The 19,535-nt window shown below is 36.3% G+C and overlaps 1 protein-coding gene and 1 long non-coding RNA gene across 3 annotated transcripts; both read right to left on the reverse strand.

Moving 5' to 3' along the window:
* Nucleotides 1-3,145: 3,145 nt before the first annotated feature.
* Nucleotides 3,146-3,904, reverse strand: LOC149839065 (uncharacterized). The gene is made up of 2 exons (XR_016431464.1): nt 3,796-3,904; nt 3,146-3,651 (listed from the first exon to the last, which is right to left on the reverse strand). It is a non-coding gene; the product is annotated as an uncharacterized LOC149839065 (long non-coding RNA).
* A 3,417-nt stretch (nt 3,905-7,321) lies between these two features.
* LOC149839066 (uncharacterized) lies at nt 7,322-18,534 on the reverse strand. Of its 2 annotated transcripts, none has more exons than XM_090002249.1 (6): nt 18,277-18,534; nt 8,624-8,699; nt 8,490-8,552; nt 7,908-7,952; nt 7,733-7,789; nt 7,322-7,636 (listed from the first exon to the last, which is right to left on the reverse strand). In XM_090002249.1, exons 1-6 carry the CDS (start codon nt 18,465-18,467, stop codon nt 7,616-7,618), a joined length of 453 nt encoding a protein of 150 aa, XP_089858375.1. In that variant the 5' UTR covers nt 18,468-18,534; the 3' UTR covers nt 7,322-7,615. The 2 variants fall into 2 exon arrangements, with proteins under 2 accessions (XP_089858375.1, XP_089858374.1); XM_090002248.1 differs by having other exon boundaries at nt 7,322-7,625; nt 18,277-18,495.
* Nucleotides 18,535-19,535: the final 1,001 nt, after the last annotated feature.

Below are 19,535 nucleotides of genomic sequence, written 5' to 3' on the forward strand. Positions count from 1 at the left end.
AGCCTGGTGCAGGCGATGGCTGATCAATGTACATTATCAAGAGCATGTGCATGCGTCGGCCAGGCCAAAAAGAAACATGCATGTATGGGCCTCGACATCATGCTGGCTACATACATACATCAATCAAACCCAACCTTAATGCAGATGCATGAACAAGAAATTTGAACTATTGCATTGTAATGCACTAACATGTAATTCAAAAGCATGGTATTATGTTGTATAAACATAACAAACCAAGTTCAAAACAATGTGACAAATATCGTGAGATTTATGAAAATCTTGTGATAATATCGCGAGAAATTGCCTAAAAGTTTACGACAATTTCTCGTGAGATTTACAAAATATCGTGAGATTTATGAAAAAACATAACTATCGAGATTTAAATGCGATATTTACATTTTAAACGGCTATTTATCATAAAAAATCATGTATTTTTATTTTTTAATATTTTTATTAATATTTTCTTATAAAACTAATTTTTTTATATTTTTAATTATTTTTTTATTACTGCTATTTTAACAAAAAAATGTGAGATTTATGATTTTTTTTCAATTTCTCACGAGTTTTTTAAAAAGGAGAAATTGTCGATAAAAACGTTTGTCACTATGGTTCAAAACAGGACCAACAATATTCAGGTGTACATGCATTAACAGAACCAATTTGAAACAACATTGAAAGAATACATACTCGATAGATCTGGACCAAATCTGCCCAAGTATCCACTTCGTAGATGTGAACCAGATTTGTATGTTCAAAAGAACCGTAAGTCTGTCTACGTGCATGAGACATAAATCTGACCCATACAACAACTCAAAAACATGCTAAACAGGAAGACATTCAGCTCGAATACTGTTTGGCAATTCCCAAGAGCAAAGCAATTTTTTTTTTACAACTCGTGCCAATATCAAACTAGCTTAGGACATCATAACGGTGTCCAAAATAGTTTTAACATTTAACGTTTAACATTCATGACAACCTTGAAATAGCTATGTTGTGCAACATTAAAAGGGCTGAAAAATATAAATTAACGTTGCCATGCATCATAATAAAAAATCGACTCTAAAAGTATTTTTATTTTGTCTGGCCAAAGGGGGTAAGTACATGAGCAAAATCCCTGGTAGATCCACAACAGATCTGACAAGAGCAGTGATCCTAAACTTGACAGATCGACACTAGATCTGCCTGCTAGAATCTTGATAGATCTGGGCCAGATCTGCAATATATATACATATATGCTCCAGATCTGCACACTCATATGCTTGGCAGATCTAATAGCAACAGATTTTTTTTTCAGCATATGTAAACAAAAATATGTTCAAGGTCACTGCTACTAAAATAGTCATATCAACAATGACGGTATGCTGAGATCTACGACAAGTCTGGTTTGGATGAGATTTGATCCAAACCAAACCTTGCATGCTCAATCCTGGTTTGGGGTCACGTATGGCCCCAAACCAAAACTGTGTTGGCTGGTCCAAAAACATTGTTAATTACAAGGTATATATGAAAAACAGGGAAACAAGCTATGTATTCATAAAAATCGAGTTTTATGCCCCATGTGCATCAAGGCATGTAATCGAACATGTAAAGAAAATCATATTTATTATTTTTTCATCTAGAATCCTCACACAAAATATGATTTAAATTATTTCTTCTCGTTCAAATCAAGAGAGGAACCCGTATCTTTGATTGAAAACAGAAAAAGATCGAAAATAAATGTCAGATGCCCGAAACGGAAGGAGATCCTTCTCTTTCTTCTTCCTCTTCTTTCCTTTCCTTTTCCTCTCTTTTCTTTTTTTTCTTTCTATTCCCTCCCTCTTTTTGTCTCACCCCCCCTCTCTAAAAAATGAAATTTAGATAAAGGAGCGAGTTAGATCCTTTATAAAAAAATTTTTTGGTCTTATAGAGAGAAAGTGACACCCCTTCTCGAGTTTCTCACCTATTTGGCTATAAAATAAAGTTATTCTAATGTAGAACTCTATCTCTATCCTTATTTTTCTTTTTAACTATTTTTTTATTCATTTGGTATTTTATTTTATTTTACTATTTTACTTTAACCCTATTTGGGCTTTTCTAGAATCCCTATATATTAGGTAGAGTTGTACAAATGTAGAACTCTGCCATACCAAAAATAAAAATTTAAAATTAATTAATTTTAATAACTATTTATTTATTAAATAATACATTTTTATAAAGTTTCAGAGGGCATCTCTATCCTTTGGGAGTCTTTTTAACTTCAAATTTCATTCAATTTAACCTTTATATTGAATTTAAAACTTTAAATTGGTTGAACTTGGATTTTAGATCTAGATTCAAAATCCAAATCTATATCCAATATCCATATGAATCTCAAACTGGACTAGATCCTGATTAATATGAGTCTTAGATTAGATTCAGATCTATATTAACTTGAATCATACAGATCGAATCAGATCCAATCTATAACAAAATTGGTCACATCGAGGCGAATCATTTTTGAAAAAATATGATTTTCGGGCCAACCATATCCTGAATTCAAAAAAATAAAATATCAATGTTTTAAGAATTTTGAGACGCATATAATGACATATCACCTGAATTTTGCCTAAATTTAACCTAAATTTCGCTCAAATTTTGCTCAATTTTAAAAATAAAAAATAAAAAATAAAAAGTTTTACCAAATTTCAATTGGCTCATTTAGGTCTTGTCAATGGGTCCTATGTCAAGCCCAGATTCAGCTGACTCCACCTAAAATCAAAGATTTCCATAAACTTTATGAAACACTTAGCCAAATTTTATGAAGTCTCAGAATTTAACATTATGAAAACACACACTATTTTACATGAGCTTTTCAACATCCTAGTCAAAATCCACATTCGAATCCATTTAGCCAACATCAGTCAGATATAGTATTAACTACATCCTATCCAAATCTAACCCATTTATGTCCCTACTAGGCAGGAGTCAACAAAACTGATTTGTGCCTAGATACCATTGTCACAAATCTCCTCCAAGGAAAACTTGCTAAAAAAACAAAAAAAAAAACTAGCCTTTCTCAAGGAAACTTCTGAATATGTAAAGTATAAAAAATAAAAATGTACATAAAAATTATAAATGATATAGATAACATAAAAGTTAAAATGTGTTTTTTGTCGCGTTAATATCATGATAAAAGTGCAACATTTCACCAAATAGAATATTATGAAAATATTATGTTCAGCACGGTCAATTTAGTTAAAAATTGACACTTTTTTCCATAACAGAGCTGGGGAAATCAAGGCCCATTCTCTTTTACAAACCGCCTTTAAGCTAATCTCTGGAAGTTATTCAACCACCCCCATACCAGTGGGGTTCGAACTTGCAACGGCCCACCAGGTGGTGACTTGCACAATCTGCTCCCTTAGTTTCCTCACTTCGGTTTTCTGCAACCCAACGACCATCCTCTTTAATCGGAAGCCAAACAATGTTACCTAGCCAAGACATTTACTTGTCATGGCTCTTAAATCTAGAAAAAAACCCAACTTTCTGCAAAAGGCATATCCTCCTACTAATGTCATCCTCTCTTAAACCTTCTGAATCTGACCTTCATTGGCTTTCCCACCCTCCTTAACCCCAAAAAACCCCAAACCCTTACTTGGGTGCTGACCCACTTCTTCCCTCGAACCTTCAACCCTGTTGGTCACAACACAGAAGAAGAAGATTATGGCAACGGTGATGTACGTTAATGGGTCAAAATCAAATACCCATTATACCATCCAAAAACTCTTCACAAGAACAACTACAAAGCTAAGATGCCAAAGACTAATTATAACTCGCCTTGTATCTTTTTACCATACAGACAACCAGCAGGTGTAAGCTTTAATGCTCCTTCAAGGGATCCCTTAATATGGCAGCTGTTGTTTTTTGGGCTCGAAATCAACCTCTTGTGTGGTTTTGTGCTGTCATTTTGAAATGAAACAAATCAGACAGAATAATGCAAAAGGAAACAAATCACATGTAAGGTAACATTGCTTGGCTAGGTTTGCATACTCGTTCTGATATCAATCAGGCATAAGCCATCATGTGAAAACTAAGATTAATGTTTATGAATAGTGAGAAGTTTCACTGAATCTAAGTGTTATTACAGATGTTAAAATTCATTGAAATAAAACATTAGTTACTACTATAAGATGTTAAAATATGCCAAGGACTTTATTTTTGGTGAATACATGTTTAGGCCACCTGTAGTTTTATGCTTAGGCATTGATGTTGATATCTCATATTCCTTCAGCTGCTTTTCAGTCCCTTCTATTATATTCCTGTTATTGTCATTTAATGACAACTATTTTTTGTTATACTTTCATGTCTTCTACAAAAAATACTATAAGATATTCAATGAGAGAAAATAAACCCTGTTTTTTTGTAGTTTTTTTTATATGCTGAATCTAGATAACATAATCCGGCTCATCTTTCATGTTCTTCATCCTATATATGTTTTTGTCTGAAACATAAGTTGGGTTTACAGTTTAGCCATGACTGGTGGAATCCTGCTTGTGGATTTAGACGTTGGACCAAACCTACTAGCACTCACTCATAAGGCAAAACACCTAAAAAAGCCAAAGTTTAAGTATGGCATGACCATCAAAATTTTATTAGTGCATATTTTGTTTTGTTAGCAAATATTTTAGGAAACTATCATTTGTTAGAACTTGATATGGAAGAAAAAAAAAATTCATGCACAAACAAACAAGCAACACTTTTTCTCATACTTTTCCAGACCATTTTTCTCATGCTACATGAACAAGTGAAAATTTTTATTTTTCTATGAGAGTTTTTCTTGCTTCTAAAGGTGCGCTAAAAGTTTGGTGCAGGTGTGAATTAGGGGAAAGGTTTGGTGCAAATTTGAAAATTTTCTGAAATTAAAAGAATTTTTTTTCTCATATTTACACGGAGAAACTGCCTCTGGTATCCTGCGCTGGCTCTACCTGTTGTACTTACCGTCTGCCTAGCGGCCCATTTACGTACTGAAGTCTGCACATCATTTGTCATATTGAAATATGCACTACCAACATGACGTTGATTTTGACAATCATACAATATAATTGAGAGATATTCATGAGCCCTGGAAATCCTGATAACATACCAAAATTTCTAATCTCGCATATTCCAATAGATCGTGGTATTATCATGCTTTGTATAGATATTTAATTTTAAATATTATTGCATCATTATTTTTCTTACGTTTTTCACTGTAAATGCACCAATACTTTCCTGATATTTTCCCAAGAAAATAACAAATTTCAATTTATTAATTTTCTTTTACTAGGGCAAGGAAACCCCTCATCATTGGCTGCATATTGGCAGACCCCTGGTTGTTTAAACCCTAGAGATTCCAAATCTGTTCACACTCATCCCCCTGTGTCATCCCTATCTTCATACCCTCCTTGGGATTTCATTGATGCACGTTGTTTGATCGGATCGAACTCCACAGAATCTGTGATTTACATCATTCATTTAGTGAAGATTGGCATATAAATCATTGAAATCCCACTTTTGTGCAGGATTTTTTCGGTGATTGAAAAATCAATGGTTAACAAAGCACAAATTTTGTGATTTAAAAATCATATTTTTTTTGTCAAAACATACACATCCAAAAACACAAGCAGAAAAGAAAGAGAACCAAAATCCAAACAGAGATCTGGAAAAGCAGAAAAAATATGTGAGCCTCTTTCATTGGAGTGCATCTCCCGTATGCAAAGGGGAGAAGACTCAAGCAGAGGGGTTCGCTTGTTGATGTACGCACACATAAAATCTTGAAAATCATGCGGCTGGATCTTCAAGAAGAACTATGTGCGAATGGAAGAACCTTCAAAATGTAACATAAAGAAAGAAGATGATAAAGACTTCAAAAGGGAAAGCTAACAAAAATACAAGAGAAGAAAAAGCACCACCTTAGGTGTCTCCTGGTAAAACCCTAACTCAAAATAGCTAAAGAAATATATTTATATCATTCACCAACCAAAGGATGCCAAGTGCAAACGCTTCCAAAAAACCCCTAAACTGCATAAATTACCAAAATACCCCCACATCCTTCCTTGAGTTAGTCCTCCGGAATCCGGACTAGACCTCTTCTGTTCTGGGCCTTTCCAGATTGGGTAAGGCCTCTGGCTTGTTAAAAGCTGGTCCCCAAGGGTATACCCTTATGGCATTGGATGCCACACCCACATGTGGGTTTCAAACTCGCGATGTCAAAAAATACCAAAAAAATGAGAAGAAAAGGAAATTAATCTCACAAAAAACAAAGATTTTAAGTGGTTCCGCAAGAGTTGCCTAAGTCCACGATCGAATTGAGATCTTCTATTAAGATTAAGAAAAACACATTACAAGAGACACATTTCCTTTTTGAACAAGAGTCTAGAGCAAACTATTCAAAATAAAATTACAAAACTACCCTTTAAAATTTTTTGCCTTTGGACTCACTGTCCGAACCTCTACCTCAAAAGTAGAGGAAAGCTGAACCCGTGTAATCTCCCACCAACTTGCCACACGGTTAGATCTATAAAAATTAAGAATTTATATCAAAGTAAAAATCAGGCTCCACACTCCAACAAAAAAATTGGGAGACAAAATAAGAGTTTTCTTTACAAATTTATTGTGTTTTTATAGAGAAAACCTCATAAAAAAATAGAACGAAGTAGAAAATGCTGCAAAAGATAGAGGAATTGACGATACAAATAAAAAATACCAAGTTTTTCTGTGACACTTGTTTTAACAATAAAAAAACTTATATTTTCAATATACCGTGACACTTTTGTGAAGTCATTTGATTTTTTGTGGTAGTTCGAAAGCATCTCGATATTTGGCACTCTTCAGCGGCAAGCGTTTCCACGTTTTCTGGATACTTGGAGATGATTCTTCAAAAAGAAGGGCAAAATAAGCAGTCTACCGTTTTTTTTTTAAAGGTAAGCTGGGGTTGGGGTTAGGCAGACCCCTATAACTGTACCATTCGGTTTTGAACCTGCAACATCCCAACACAAGGTGACATGCACTAGATGCTCCTACCAGACCCCCCGCCCCCGTTGGTACAAGCAGTCTAACGTTGTTAGATTGGCCAAGCTTCCGTTTAAAAAACATCTTTTTTCCAATAAATAAATCTTTGAGAAACAAAAAAACCTGTGCCTGCAAGAAAACTCATTCGTTGAGAGAAACATTCAAAACATGAAAAGTTATATTTAAGATAAAAACTTTTCAAAAAAGCTGGAATACGGATATAATTATATTATAATGCTGTTCATTTACGCCCGAATTAGCATTTCAAATATCAGAGCAAACTGAAACATAGTCAACTTGCAGATAAGGAAAGGAGCATGCAAGACAAAGTAGATTCATATATAATAATCACATACACAACATTTTACACAGGTTCTAAAGAAACACACAAAAGCGAATACCAAAAGAAAAATAAAAGATAAAAGTTTCATCATCAACAATATTGTCCGGCATGACACCGTTTGCAGCTAACCCAAAATGGTAAAACTTGTACAGCAGATGGAAAAAGCCATCAGTTTCTCACATTAATCGTAGCTAGCGTTCAAAAACTTCAGCAATTCATTGCGCTTGCTCTCTGCTTCTTTGTCCTCTTTGGTTTTCTCCAGCTTCAATAGAATCTAACGTGGAACTAAAATTCAGTCTCATTATTGACAATGAAATCTACACAACAGAAAATCTTGCCATATGAAATGCATTAGAAGCGGAAAAGTAGAGACCACATTACCTTTTTACCAGATACAGCACTTCGGCGAACACCATCATCTTTGTCACGCCCTAGGAACTGAATCAAAGCAACAAGAACACAATTTTAGTGGTATTTTTCAAGTGCTAGCAATAGAATTGCAAAAATTTCCGAAAGTGATTTGATGGAATTCACAGGGATAAGTATGTAGGAAAACCTTTGAGAGCTGAACAGGACTGCTGCGCCTCTCATCCTGTGGTTTCTATATAATGCTCCCATTGCCCAGAAAAGCCCAAGCAAAAAACAATAGCCAGCCAGCCAATCCAGCGACAAATTTACCAGGATGCAGACCACAGCTCCAATTTCAAAGAGCCAACCCAAATGGAGGTAGCAAAATATATAAGCACCATTACATGATAGAGCTACAGCTGTATGAATAATAATTACAGGGTCATATATGCAAAATCAGAAATGAATGCCTATTAGGTAGGGTCAAAATCCAGAAGCAGGAAGATCACTTTGGTCCACGACAACTCTGACAACTCCAATATTCGGAGCTTCCTTAAAACACTAGATTTCAACAAGCCTGCTTCTGCTTGACCAAAGTATGGCTAATAGATTATGAGGAAAATCATCATGCCTTTCTGGAAGAAGGGACTGATTGAAGAAATCTGGATATTGATCCAAAACCATTTAATACAACAGAATGCTTAGACACCAAAAATTTTCTATCATGCATCATAGCGGATGGAAAAACCCTTGCACTGCATAAAAGTTTTTGAAATGCATAAAAGCTTACATCCTTTGACTTCTGTTTAGAATGCTTGTGCCGATGCCTCTTACTTCTCTCCTTGTCCTTGATCTATACAGAGGAATTAGAGATAGAATCTGCAGAATAAATATGATTTTCAGAAGAGGACAACAAGACAGCACCTTCTTAGATCGGCTACTAGACTTGTGTTTCTTTGGACGATCAGACATCTCATCTTCACCATCTGATGAGCTTCCACTACAGTTATCATAAAAGTACAGCCAGTTAAAAATATGCTCGTGTCCCCACAGCATTGTATTTCAGTGAATATAACAGGACTTGTTGGACAAAAGCAAGATCCAGAGACTTGGAGAAAAAAAAACTAAGTTTCACTAGCATATAAAATGTAGCATGATCTTGTAATGAGATATTGCGGAAATATAAAGAGTGCATACAAGCACATACAACAATGAATAAAAGAGAAAATATCACAAGTCCACGAAGGGACAATACAAGCACAAGCCTTTAAGAAGGCAACAATATACAAAGCCTCTTATTGAAAAGAGAGAGGAGCTCTCCAAGATGAAAATACACAAGGGGATCACCCCTATTTATACAAGAGAAGGAGGAGGAAAAAGGAGGGCCAAAGGGCCTCAAAAGGAGAGCCAAAAGGGGGCTCCCATAGAGTCGTTGGGAGCCCCCAACGGTCACATTTGTGACCGTTGGGGGCTCCAACGACTTCTATGTTGGAGCCCCTTTTGGTCCTCAAAAATAATAAAAAAAGAAATGAAAAAATAAAAAATAAAAATTACATTTGATCAAAAAAGAAAAAATAGTTGTTTTCTAAAACAACTGTGAAATTACAAAAATACCCCTATCGGGTATTGATGTAATAAACAGAATATATATATATATATATATATATATATATATATATATATATATATATATATATATATATATAATAGGTACATTTTAACACCCCCCTCAAACTTTACGGGGGAAGGACGGAAAGTTTGCCGAGAAGAAACATGAACCGAGGAGCCGGAAGAGCTTTAGTGAAGAAGTCTGCCAACTGATATTTTGAAGTGACATATGGCAGAGCAATAGTTCCTCGTAAAAATTCGTCACGAACATAGTGGCAATCCATTTCGATATGCTTCGTACGTTCATGAAAAGTATGATTGCTTGCAATATAGATGGCACTCTTATTGTCGCAACACAGCTTGGAGGCTTCAGTAATATCAACTCCCATATCTTTAAGCAAACTGCGAAGCCATACAAGTTCCATTGTTGTGGTTGCCATTGCCCGGTACTCAGCTTCAGTGGATGATAGTGAAACTTTCTGCTGCTTCTTGCATCGCCAGACAATCAATGAGTCCCCTAAAAAGACACAAAAACCAGTAGTTGAGACTCGATCATTGGGATTACCTCACCAATCTGCATCAGTATAAGCAAGAAGATTCAAAGGGGAAGAGGAGGATAGAAATAGCCCTTTATTGATGGTATTCCGAATGTAGCGAATGATTCGGAGAACCGCACTCATATGCACGGTTGTAGGAGCATGCTGAAATTGACTGACTGAGTGAACCGCATGAGTGATATCTGGTCTGGTGATGGTTAAATATGTAAGAGACCCAATGAGTTGTCGGTACGGTGTAGGATCTTCCAGAAGAACCCCATCCTCTAACCGTAACTTGGCATTAATAACCTCGGGAGTCTCTACCTTCTTATCATCAGAAATCCCAGACTTAGAACATATATCTGCAGCAAGCTTCATCTGTGACAAAATATATCCTCTAGGAGAATATGCAACCTCAATTCCAAGAAAATATCTGAGAAAACCTAAATCAGACATATCAAAATTATCTTTTAACATATTTTTAACATTAATAATACTACTTTGATCATTTCCAGTGATAATCATATCATCAACATAAAGCAACAAAATTACGATACTAGAACCTGCATTTTTAACAAAAAGAGCAGTGTCAGTATAACAAGAATGAAATCCTAATTTTATCATGATATCACTAAAACGATCATACCAAGCCTTAGGAGCTTGTTTAAGACCATATAATGCCTTTAAAAGCCGAAGTGTTTGACCTTGCTTAATATTTATTCCGGGCGGTGGATCCATATAAACTTCTTCACTTAAACTTTCATTTAAAAAAGCATTTTTTACGTCAAGTTGATAAATAGGCCATTTTTTGGTTGATGCGACAGCTATTAAGGTTCTGACACTTGTCATACGAGCTACGGGGGCGAATGTTTCTTCGTAATCAATACCATATTCTTGGGAGTATCCCTTAGCAACCAATCTTGCTTTATATCGTTCCAAAGAGCCATCGCTTTTAGTTTTAACTTTGAAGACCCAACGACAACCAATAGGTTTTTTGTGTGAGGGTAGATCAACTACTTCCCAAGTATTGGCCCTTTTTAAAGCATTTAGTTCAACTTGCATTACTTCAACCCAATGAGGTATAGATTTAGCTTGATTATAGTGGGTTGGTTCAAAATAAGAGTGTAGAGTTATCAAACATGCCCGATAGTTGGGAGTTAAAGAGTCATAGGAGACTAACCTATTTGGGGGTATTGATATTCTAGAAGAATGCCTAACTTGTGGTTCCTCAATGGATTCGGAAATTTGAGAGTATTTTTCGAGGGCACTAATAGGTTTTTCTTGATTTCTTCTTGAGTAAACATTTATATTGGCATTGCTATCATGAACATTTGTATTTGAATTATTATCATTTGAGAGTGTTATGTCAAGAGGGGATACCTCGTGAGTGTCATCTATGTTTTCAAGAGAATCTTCTTGTATGTCATCAATAAGATCATATAAGAATACATAATCAATTTCATTTGTCTCTTCTATTTTATCAAAACCGTTTTCTTCTTCGAGAAATGTTACATCTTTTGAAACATATAGTTTATCATTCTTAAAATCATAACATCTATACCCTTTTTTATTTTCACCATATCCAAAAAATACACATTCAATTGCTTTGGGAGATAACTTATCCCTTTTATGTAGTAGGACAAAACATTTGCAACCAAAAATACGAAGTCGATTAAAATCGGGTGAAAACTTAAAAAGTTTCTCATAGGGAGAAGCATTTTTTAACTTAGAAGAGGGCATTCTATTGATTAGATAGGTTGAGGTAAGAACGGCTTCCGCCCAAAAATTTTTTGGAATATTTCTAGACACAAGCAATGTTCTAGCGGTTTCTATAATGTGCCTATGTTTCCTTTCCGCTAAGTCATTTTGTTGAGGAGTCCTAGGACATGACTTTTGATGACAAATGCCATTTTGGTTTAAATAGTTTTGGAATTCGTGAGATAAGTATTCACCACCGGAATCGGATCTTAAAATAGATATGTTACTTTGAAATTGATTTTGAACCTTTTTATGAAAATCTTTAAAGAAAGTAAATACTTCCGACTTATGACTAAGGAAATAAATCCAAACATACCGAGTAAAGTCATCAACAAACGTAACATAATATGAATAACCCCCTTTAGACATAACTGGAGAAGGACCCTAAACATCTGAATGCACCAATTCAAAAGGCCTTGATGAGAAAAAAGATCTAGTTGGAAAAGGAATAGACTTCATTTTTCCAAAAAATGCAATCTTTGCAATTAATTTATTTTTCCTTACAAAATTTGTTTCCAAAAGGAAAAAGATACATTTTGGAATAACTTGGATGACCAAGTCTTTTATGCCAAGTTTCCATATTTTTTTCTTAGACATAAGAACAAAAAAAGTTTGTAGGGAGATCAAGATGATCCATATAATAGAGGTCTCCCTTTCTATGGCCTTGCCCAATCCGCTTCCCGGACCGGAGATCCTGCACAAAGCAACCATTAGATGAGAAAGATATTTCACATCCATGGTCGGCAATTTGAGAAACCGAAAAAAGGTTTAAATTTAATTTGGGAACAACTCTTACTTTTGGAACACAAAAATTTTGAGAATCTTTAAAAGAGCCAATACTTGAAATTTTCAAAAAAGTTCCATCGGCCGTTGAGACACAAGAGTCCTTTGAATTGATGCAAACATCACTAAGTGCATTCTCATGAGGGGTCATATGAAAAGAAGCTCCGGAATCAAGGATCCAAGAATACGTACCGGGTGATGATGTCGAAGCAATGGCCGCACCCGATGTGGAGGAAGAAACTTTAAGCATTTGTTGGAGAGCCATAGATATTTGTCCAAGAGTTTCTTTAATGTCATTGTTTTTGCCTTCATCTTCTTTGGAGGTGGTTTCTTCAAGAGAGGTTACTTTAGGCTTGAAGGCTCCCATAAGCTTTGGACAAACAGGTCTAATGTGACCCGGCTCATTGCAATAATGACAAACAATCATTTTTCTTCCTCCATTGTAGTTCCCTTGTTTCCCAAAATGAGGAGGCTTATAGGTTCTAACATTGTTACCCGGTTTGGATACGGCAAGGACTTCATCAACATGCTTACTCATGCCAAGCCTTGTCTCCTCTTTAGTGATTTCGGCAATAGCATCCTCAATAGGAGGAAAAATAGATCTATGGAGAAGTGAGGATCTCACTTGCTCAAATTCGGGGCGTAGCCCAAAAAGAAATTGAAACAATCGCTCTTGTTCCATTTGTTTTTGTCTTAAATCAACATCTTCCATAGAAACCCACTTTGGCTCTAAAAGAGCCAATTCATCCCATAGTGGGTTAAGGGCACTATAGTAGTCTTGAATGCTAGAATCACCTTGCTTGGTGGTTCTAACTTTTTCTTGCAAGAAGTATGCTCTTGCAAGATCCTTTTGGGTATACATACCCCTCATAAAGGACCAAGCCTCATTGGCTCGACGAAATTTAGCTATATTAGCACATACCTTAAGCTCCACATTGTTCATAAACCACGCAAGGATTTTTGCGTGATTGCTTTCCCAATCTTCTACTTCCTTTTGATGATTTTCAATGGCCTTGAGACGAGCATCTCCCTCAAGAGCTTTTTCTTGATCTTCTTCCATTTTTGTGAGCATAAGCTTAGGTTCCGGAACGGTCCCCATGACATAACCCCAAAGCTTCTTCCCTTTGAGATTATTCTCCATTGCCGATGCCCACATCATATAGTTCTTTCCATTGAGTTTAAAAGAAAGATCAATCTTTGTCTCCATGATGTTGCCAAGAAGTGAGAAGATGTCCACCAAAATAAGAGATACACGAACCACACCTTTCCTTCAAGAATCGAGTGGCTTTGATACCATGTAATGAGATATTGCGGAAATATAAAGAGTGCATACAAGCACATACAACAATGAATAAAAGAGAAAATATCACAAGTCCACGAAGGGACAATACAAGCACAAGCCTTTAAGAAGGCAACAATATACAAAGCCTCTTATTGAGAAGAGAGAGGAGCTCTCCAAGATGAAAATACACAAGGGGATCACCCCTATTTATACAAGAGAAGGAGGAGGAAAAAGGAGGGCCAAAGGGCCTCAAAAGGAGAGCCAAAAGGGGGCTCCCATAGAGTCGTTGGGAGCCCCCAACGGTCACATTTGTGACCGTTGGGGGCTCCAACGACTTCTATGTTGGAGCCCCTTTTGGTCCTCAAAAATAATAAAAAAAGAAATGAAAAAATAAAAAATAAAAATTACATTTGATCAAAAAAGAAAAAATAGTTGTTTTCTAAAACAACTGTGAAATTACAAAAATACCCCTATCGGGTATTGATGTAATAAACAGAATATATATATATATATATATATATATATATATATATATATATATATATATATATATATATATATATAATAGGTACATTTTAACAGATCTCTCCAAAGACATCCAACAAAATTGGAATGCTACAAGACATAAAACATGGAATTGAAGATTAAGCACAAGTTGGGATGTAGAACAGAATAAAACATCCTAGAATTTTACTCTTGAGTACTAGGTTTTGATGGACAATCAATTAACATAAGCTAAAATTTTAAATAAGTTCCTTGCCTAAGTTCTCACGGTTGTCCACTAATGATGGGTAGAACGCTTCAAATTGGAAGAGATCATCAGCTAAATTCAGGCCAGATAAAGACAGTGCAAGACTGGCACTTGAACCAAGAAAACAAGGTCACTCTTCCAGCCCATGCAACTTTGGTAAATACAGGAGCAGCACTTAACCTGACCTAAAAGGTGCTTGCAACTTGTGGAGGGAATAGAGATGTTAGTTTCTATATCACATATAGCGCTAAGATGTATGGTGGGATCACAAGTCAAGGGTGAGATGCTACTCAGGTGGCATATATTTTACTTTCTATCCTCTTGAATGACATGGAGAACCTCACATTAATAAGATACATTAGCAATTGAAGTGTATCTACTGTTAAAGTTTAAACTAGTATTCTGTAGGACCATGGGTTGCAGGGTGCAAAGATGACCGTTATCCAAATTAAATTATGTGTACTCTGCACTGGTACAATTAGGAATCAAGGTCTAGCCTACATTTCATTTTCACAGGCAAGGAGCAAAAGTTGGCAGACGGGGTGAGACTAGGCAATGGTTATTAACAGCCCAGGTCTGGCCTTGATAGTCCAGCAGGCCTCATCAGGCCATCATGGACCTTGATCAACATAAAATTGACAATCTGCAAGTACAAACACTCAATGTTAATTGATCAAGAAAGTGACATACGTCAAAAGGAAGGCCAGCAATGCATAGTTCAACCTGTTGCCTATGCAAACATCAGAAATACTTAAAATGCAAATGGCTTATAATCGATAGCCTTAAAACTTATGGCTTTGATGGCCGAAAAGAATATACGTACTACTATGGCAATTGGCCAAAGTGAGAAAAGCAGCTGGATATAACAGTCAGGGCAAGGTAATGCTGCATTGGTTTACAATAGACAGGACATAGAGACCAAGTTTGACATATAGGCCTAAGTGTGCAATGATTCCATCCTCCAAAATTGACTTACAATCAAGCAACACTAAATTATACCTTGGAGAGACACTGCTCCCAAAAAATTGTTGTCTTGCATAAAATGTTCATGTAGATCACAGGTCAAACTCTGACACCTATGTCACATAGGTGCGGGTGCGGGTGCGGGTGCGGGTGCGGGTGGATGTATGGGTGCGGATGCGGCACTTTAAAAAAACTTGGGTTCGGGGTGCAGGGATATATATATATATATATATAAAGTCACACGGACTGAGCTATAAGGTCGACGCACCCACATCGACACTCCCCAACACGAGTGCGGCTTCGGACACGATCAACCAAGTGTTGGACTCAGTCAACGCACCAGGGCCGAGTCTGACCATATTTTAGACTCGGTCAACTTTGACCGAGACTACTTTTGTCCATTTTTAGGGCAAAAGACATAAAAACTATAAAAAAAATCAAACTTTTTATATATTATATATATATATAGCCGTGTCCCCTAATGGGCACAACTTTGACCGAGTCTTATTATTGTTATATATATATATATATATATATATATATATATATATATATATATATTTTAAAATATATATATATATATACATATATATATAGCCGTGTCCCCGTGTCCAAAATTTTTGAAATTGCTCCGCACACGTGTCGCACCCGTACCCGCACCCATGTGATATATATATAATTTTAAACAGTTTTAAGTTAACACTGTGTATGTGTGTGCATTTATCTATTTATATATATAATATAGATAAAGATGAACTTGATTAGGGTTAACTGAATCTACTTTTGGATAGAAATGGACCTCAGTGTGGTTGACTTCACCTAACACAAAGGAAGTTGTGTCCAAGTGTCGCACCCGCCTGGGTGCGAGTGCGGTGCTCTGTTAGAAGAGTCTGTGTAACATAGTCTGACACCAACCTCAATCATAGGGAGCATAATAAATAAAGGAAGAGAAAACAAAATACATAATCGATTGATCACTACTTGAAAACCGTCCTGTTCAGAAATGAAATGCACCAAATGTGCCTGGAAATTCTTAAACCCATTAGACCATTTGTATGTATATGCATTAGGATCCAATTCATGGATTATACTTCACAACATCCAACAGAGAAATGCTGCTAAAGATAACTTGAAGCAAAAAAAATCAAGACGAGACAATTTTTTTGAAGTGGATTAGGTTAGTCAAATTGACATTAGGTCATGAAGCACCAGCGCTGACATGACATTCTAGCAAAACTAAAGGATTTAGTTACTTTTCTACAAAAAATAAAGAATAACAACTTAGGGTTAGAAATAAAGTTCTTCATAGGGTCCAATATACAGCACAAAAGGGACAGGAATGTTTTTGGATTAGCAGTTGTCCCTGCTGGTGCAAATCCATAGACTAAGTTTAACTGAAATTAGGATCTGGAATGAACTTTCCAACCTAGTTGATACAAACCTGGACCCTTAGAATTCACTCCATATCATTGTCAGTTCTAACCTTACGTGTAAAATAGTTTAACCAAGTTCGGATAGTTTCATAGGCTTACAGAATACACCCAAACGAGTTCCTTGTCAGGCATGTATCTGACCTAAACTACAAGTCTACAACCATTGACATTCTTAACAAGTCGTGAAAGAAAATTTTGAGCATCCTACGAGATCTAGAATCTCATTTTTTAGACAATGAATAATCATTCATGGTTCACTTACTAAAAAAAAGAATTACAAATTCCTCAACAGGAACAAATTACCTGTCTTAGACAATTCATAACCGTTGACGTTTCAATTACTAAAAAAAAGATTTTCAAATTCCTCAACAGGAACAAATTACCTCTGACGTAGACAATTCATAACTGTTGACGTTTCAATTACTAAAGCAGCCAGATAGAAATTTAAATTTCATTAATACAATTGAAATTTGAAAATTAACTAAACAGAAAAATAAAAAAACTGTTTCTGTTAACCAAAATCTACTATGTTCACCACATAATGTATTACAACTCCTATCGAACAAGTAAAACCAGAAAATGGACTACTTTATCTTTTTGAAGAAGGCAGTAACCGACTTTTCCAACAAGAAATAGTAAGAAATCCAAACAAAAAAATCAAGATTACATCTCTCACTTTCCAGCTTTCTGATGTTTAACCACAGTATCGGATGATTCAACATAAGTTTAAATGCAACAAGGGGAAACTTCTCTTTGAAGTCATCTTAACTACTATATCCTAAAAATGGTCATGGGTAAGGGGATCATTGTCCATTGCAGCCAAATATCAATTTGAGAATCTCAAGCATTTTTCTTTTGCCCACAATCTTGCACCTCCAAATTTGTTCCAACAATTCTGTAACTACACGGTTTCCGCTCATCATTTGAATTACGCAACAAACGTATTCATCGGAAACCAAACGCAACCATCCAACTCGAACCATCAGCTGAGCAATGTCTATATCACCAAGTCCACATTTTCTCATAAAATCACATAAACCCTTCCCATCTCTCTATAACCTCATCCCCCACCCCCCAATCAAAATTTACCCAAAATTCCTTCTAGGACCGCTATCGATTTACTGCGCACATAGTACTTAACGCATAACCGACACACGAAAATCCCAATATCCATCACGTACATCTCTATCAATCTCTTGCCATATAACCCCTCACAACGACTGAAAAGGATCAACAAAAACCGCTCTTTTTCTCTTTTCTTCCACCGCGGATCAACCATTCAGAGAGAGAGGGCAAAATCTAACGCATTAGATTATCGATTATTCGCCTTCCCCGCGCACAGATAAGTCCACGAAGAACACAAACGAATCGACAAAGACGATCAGTAAAAGAAAGAACGAGATTCTTGAAGGCAACGGAAAGGAAAAAGAAAACAATAAAACCTTAATTCGAGAGAGGAGCACCTGTAATCCGTATCAGAAGAGGAGGCAGAAGAATAGGAAGAAGAGGAGGAAGGGTCGTGCCTGCGGCTCCGCTTCGCCCTGTGCCTGTACTTCCTGCGCGTCTTGGAAGGCTCTTTATCTCTGCCGCTTCGGCGGCGCTTCCGATCGGGAGACGACAACGGAGATGGCGACGAGGACGACGACACCGCCATCTCTGCAAGAGAGAGAGAGTGGGGACGGCCGGCGTCCTAAAACCGCGATCGGGGGAAGATGGGTGGAGGCTTCGATGGCTAGTGCGAAATTATGAAAATGGGCTTGTCCATTTTGTTTAAGACGGAAGACTGATCTGGGGATGTTGATGGATCAGATTTTATCCGATATCCGACGGAATTCGATTCCGTTTAGTTGCATTCGGTAAGCCGAAACCATATGCTAATATGGTTTTGATTTTTTGCTTCCGACAAATATCCAAATTTAATGGATATTCTGAATCGGCTTACATGTAAAAAAGCAGATCTGGCATGAGTATTTCACTGTCTTAATCCGAATCCGTCGAGCCAACATCCTATTAATCGAATATGGTGTTGGCCACATCCGATCTGAATCCGAATTGTTTACATCCCTAGACAGGTCTTAATGCAAACCGGGTCGGGACTTGGCATGAATGCCCCACGACAGAATTCCGTTCTGAGGAAAATCTTGGCGACGAAAATATCTCGATAAATAAGAACCTTTTGTTCTTTTAAATAAAAAAAATGCGATATTGTGACAACAATTTTTTTTAAAGAATCACAATCTTCTGAAGATATGATGAAAAATCCCAATGTTGGTGATATCTGCTTTTATAGAAATGCCACAATACCTTAGTTATGGTGTTGGAAATTTATGGAAAAAGGAAATTATTTTGCAATTAACTGAAAAGTTTGCTTTAAAACAAATCTCGAGAAAATATCAGCATATATAAATTATTAAGAAAATATTCATATGAAGATAGGAACGTTCTAGAAATCTGATAACGTTACACATAAGAACCAGACATTGGAGGACCACGATAGACAGTGCAGGAGACATATGGAATCATTGACATTGTTTTTTTTTTTAAAGGCAAGCTGGGGTTAGGCAGACCCCTACCAGTTTTACAACTATGCAGTATTGGGTTTTGAACCTGCAACGTCCCAACAAAAAGGTGACGTGCACTAACTGTTCCTGCCAGACAACCGGAGAGGTGAATCATTGACATTATTGGCTAAACTAAAGGTGGTAAAGGTGCACACACCCTT

The sequence above is a fragment of the Nuphar pumila genome, chromosome 4, assembly GCF_984573655.1.
Source record: "Nuphar pumila chromosome 4, dmNupPumi1.hap1.1, whole genome shotgun sequence".
NCBI lineage: Eukaryota > Viridiplantae > Streptophyta > Magnoliopsida > Nymphaeales > Nymphaeaceae > Nuphar > Nuphar pumila.

What these genes read in the sequence shown, in the direction of transcription:
- LOC149839066 (XM_090002248.1), bottom strand. Translation starts at nt 18,467, where the DNA reads ATGGCGGTGTCGTCGTCCTCGTCGCCATCTCCGTTGTCGTCTCCCGAT. An exon ending in CTAAACAGAAGTCAAAGGAT is followed by an intron (nt 7,953 to 8,489) that starts GTAAGCTTTTAT and finishes AGCATTATATAG; the next exon opens with AAACCACAGGATGAGAGGCG. An exon ending in GTCCTGTTCAGCTCTCAAAG is followed by an intron (nt 7,790 to 7,907) that starts GTTTTCCTACAT and finishes GCTTTGATTCAG; the next exon opens with TTCCTAGGGCGTGACAAAGA.